We start from the raw sequence: 3,149 nt of genomic DNA, 5'->3' as shown, positions 1-3,149 counted from the left end.
GTTTTGGTTTAGTTTGGAGGAAGAAGTATTTTGAAAGTTTGAACACCTCATATCTGTTTGTAATCATTAAGCTAAGTGCCTTTAAAAAGTTACAAGAAACCATCAAGCTCTGTACAAGCAATAAACTTGTTTTGATTTTATTCCACCTAAGTCTCTGTCACAATTATATACTAAGTTAAGCGACATCATCATCTGAGGTAAAATAAACAAAGAAATCATTAAAAAGAACCAGTGCCATCTGCCTGACGTCTCCTCAAATGGTGGCAGCGAAGAAGATAATTAAATAAATAATTAATTAAAATCATCATTCATAAAACATCTTTATAATTGGTGGTATCTGTGTGTGTGGTGGGATCAAAAAGGATTCCATCTCTGTCACACATCTCTCACCTCTCCACAATTGGTGGCAGCGGTGGGATCTGAAAGGATTCCTCCCTGTCACACTTCTCCACAATTGGCGGCAAGCGGTGGGATACGTATAACATCCCTAATTTAGTGCCTGAGATCGCTCACTGAAATTTCTGAGGTAAAAGTTATAGAGAATGGCCACCAGAAAACAGAGAAAAGGAGCAGGAGAGATAGAGGTGTACCAAGAGGAGGAGAGTTCAGATTCTGAACAACAGACCACCATGTCAGAAGCAATAATGAAATATCAATTAGAGATGAAAAAATTAGAATTAGAAGCACAGGATAAAGAGAGACAGGCACAGATGGAGAAGATGAAATTGGAGAAAGAAGCAGAGGACAAAGAGAAACAGAGACAGGCACAGATAGAGCTGAAAAAGATGGAGATAGAATGGGAAAGACAGAAGCTGACACTGTCTCAGCCTTCTGTGGAGGCACAACCAGGGACTCCCATCATTAATCCTGTTGATTCAGCCTTAAAGAGGTTTTCTAAATACACTAAGGAGGATGTGGAGATGCAGCGGATTGAGCTCGCACCACTTTTGAAAATGCCATTGTGCCCAGGGGATTCTTGGTACCTGATTGATTATAAGTGGTTCAAAAAGTGGCAGAGATATGTGGGTTTTGAAAGCTGGGACCTGTATTATGCAAGAAAGCCTGATTACTACCCAGGACCCATTGACAACTCAAAACTTTTTGAGGATTCAGAAACTCAAACTTTAAAAAAGTATCGCATGAATGGAGTGGATTATGAGGTGATTCCTATTGAAGCCTGGAATAAGTTAGTCAATTGGTATGGCTGTATAGAGGGACAGAGACCAATTGAGAGAACGGTTGTGGAGTATGGCAAATATTTCAAGTGCTGTAAAGTAGAAGTTTATCCTTTAGAGTCGAAGCCATCTCAAAATAACGACTCTGTTAATTTTGTAAGCTCACAATTTAAACAAGCAAAAGATTCTGCTGAAGATGGAGGAATCGTAAATCTCCAAAAGAAATTATCTGAGTCACAGCTTGAGATTCATTACGTGGCTGAGGTAAATGTGTCACCAGTGGCTGAGATTCCTGTCCAATACCATAGGGACACAGGAGTGGAGCAAGCTGAAGTAATTGGGGATTTAGAAGTGCCAGTCATTAATGAAAATGATTTGTTTGAACACCGTGGAGAAATTAATACTGTTATAAAGAGTAATGGTTTAAAAAGTGACTGTGCCTTTACAAAAGATTTGCCAGAGAAAGATGGTAACATGAAGTTGCTTGGTGCTAACAGAAAAAACAATGTGGTTCCCAGTAAAGATGAGAAGGAAGATGAAGTTCTGAGGGAATTTTGGGAAATGACTGACTCTATTTGCTCAGTGGTTACCTCTGTAGTCATTACAAGTACAGAGCATGGTCAGCAGTTGTGGCCAGAAAAAAATTTACCTCAGGAAACCACCAAAATTGATCCAGTTAAGTTGCTGTGCGCAGGAGAGCCTAAAGGACCGGTGGAAACCTGGAAGGAGGACAGATCAGTGACCGGTACCTCAAAGAACACCATTGTGAGAGGAAAGATGATGGACATCTTGAGCCTGTGGGTCATCGCCAATCGCAGGGGACCAAGAGACCGGCAGAGGTTATTTTTCAACGGAGAGAGTTCTGAGAACTTCACTGCGGCAGAGATTGGTAGTTTCAACTATCATCAGTTTACTTTCAATGTTCTACGAAAGTACATGAACTATGTTTCCCAGGACTTCTTGAATGACTCTTGGAAGTTTCGCAAAAGACTTTTTGGAACAGAGAGAGTTCATTGTGTTGCTGGGAAAGATGAGTGTAATTGTCCCCAACAACACGTTAACCTCTGGAATGCTCTGCAGAGTGAAACATCGAAGAACTGTACCAACTGGGCTGGAGAGGAAGATTGCTATGAGTTGGACAAAGTGTCTGGAAGATGTTTTGGTCCAGTGTATAAATAAAGACTTGGGAGATAACCCAGAATAAAAATTAAACTGTTAGAAATATGATTTATGGAAAATGTATTTTAAAATGTCTTTTGATTTGGGGTTGGGAATCTTAACAGCAGAAAAGATGGTAAGATATGAATATGCTACGTGTATATGCAACATTGAAGGTTTGTATTTATGGTTTATGTGTTGCATGATAATATGTTTAGATTATATGTTAAATGTATGTTAACATGTATTGTATAAATTTGGGTGCAATCCATATTATTATTTTTGACCATTCTAAGTTATAGAAAAGTCAAAAATAATCTTTATGGGTTGGGAGGTGTGTAAAGAAGTGTATGATTTTATTTTGTTTAATGATGACATGTTTATTTGATTTGTTTAAACAGTCAGGTTTGGTTAATTTAATATGGTGAGTATTAGAGCTGATAATACCAGGAGATAGCCAGCTCAGCATTGAAGAACTGGTTGCTATGACAACGGGGGCGGAGCCAACCGCCATTTGGAGAGGAAAAGGGGGAATGTTTTAAAACCCAGTTTCAGTCTGTGATTTCTAGTCGCAGGAAGAAGACTGATTCTCATGTGGAGGGTCAGGGTGGCTCAAACAAAAGAATTTGAGTCAGATCTAAAATAAAGCGATTTATTTTAGATAGTCTGTGATTTTGAATCACAGGGAGCAGTCTGGTTTCAAGACTGAAGAAAGCCAGAGGGACAGACCTCTATTAGGCCAGACTAGGCAAGTTAGGGACTTGTTTAGGGTCAGTTATAGAGGCTGTGGATTAGGGAAAGTTAATCCCAGTGGAT

The 3,149-nt window shown here is 39.4% G+C and overlaps 1 protein-coding gene across 1 annotated transcript; it reads left to right on the top strand.

Annotated features, from left to right (window-relative positions):
* The first annotated feature begins 693 nt into the window (after nt 1-693).
* On the top strand, nt 694-2,456 carry LOC134298993 (uncharacterized). Its single transcript, XM_062980752.1, has one exon. The coding sequence runs from the start codon at nt 711-713 to the stop codon at nt 2,352-2,354; it is 1,644 nt and encodes a 547-aa protein (XP_062836822.1). The 5' UTR covers nt 694-710; the 3' UTR covers nt 2,355-2,456.
* The last annotated feature ends 693 nt before the right edge of the window (nt 2,457-3,149 follow it).

This window comes from Anolis carolinensis, chromosome 4 (genome assembly GCF_035594765.1).
Source record: "Anolis carolinensis isolate JA03-04 chromosome 4, rAnoCar3.1.pri, whole genome shotgun sequence".
Classification (NCBI taxonomy): domain Eukaryota; kingdom Metazoa; phylum Chordata; class Lepidosauria; order Squamata; family Dactyloidae; genus Anolis; species Anolis carolinensis.
The sequence above is the reverse complement of the archived record's forward strand: the minus strand, read 5'-3'. Positions and strand labels throughout refer to the sequence as shown.

What these genes read in the sequence shown, in the direction of transcription:
- LOC134298993 (XM_062980752.1), top strand. Translation starts at nt 711, where the DNA reads ATGGAGAAGATGAAATTGGAGAAAGAAGCAGAGGACAAAGAGAAACAG.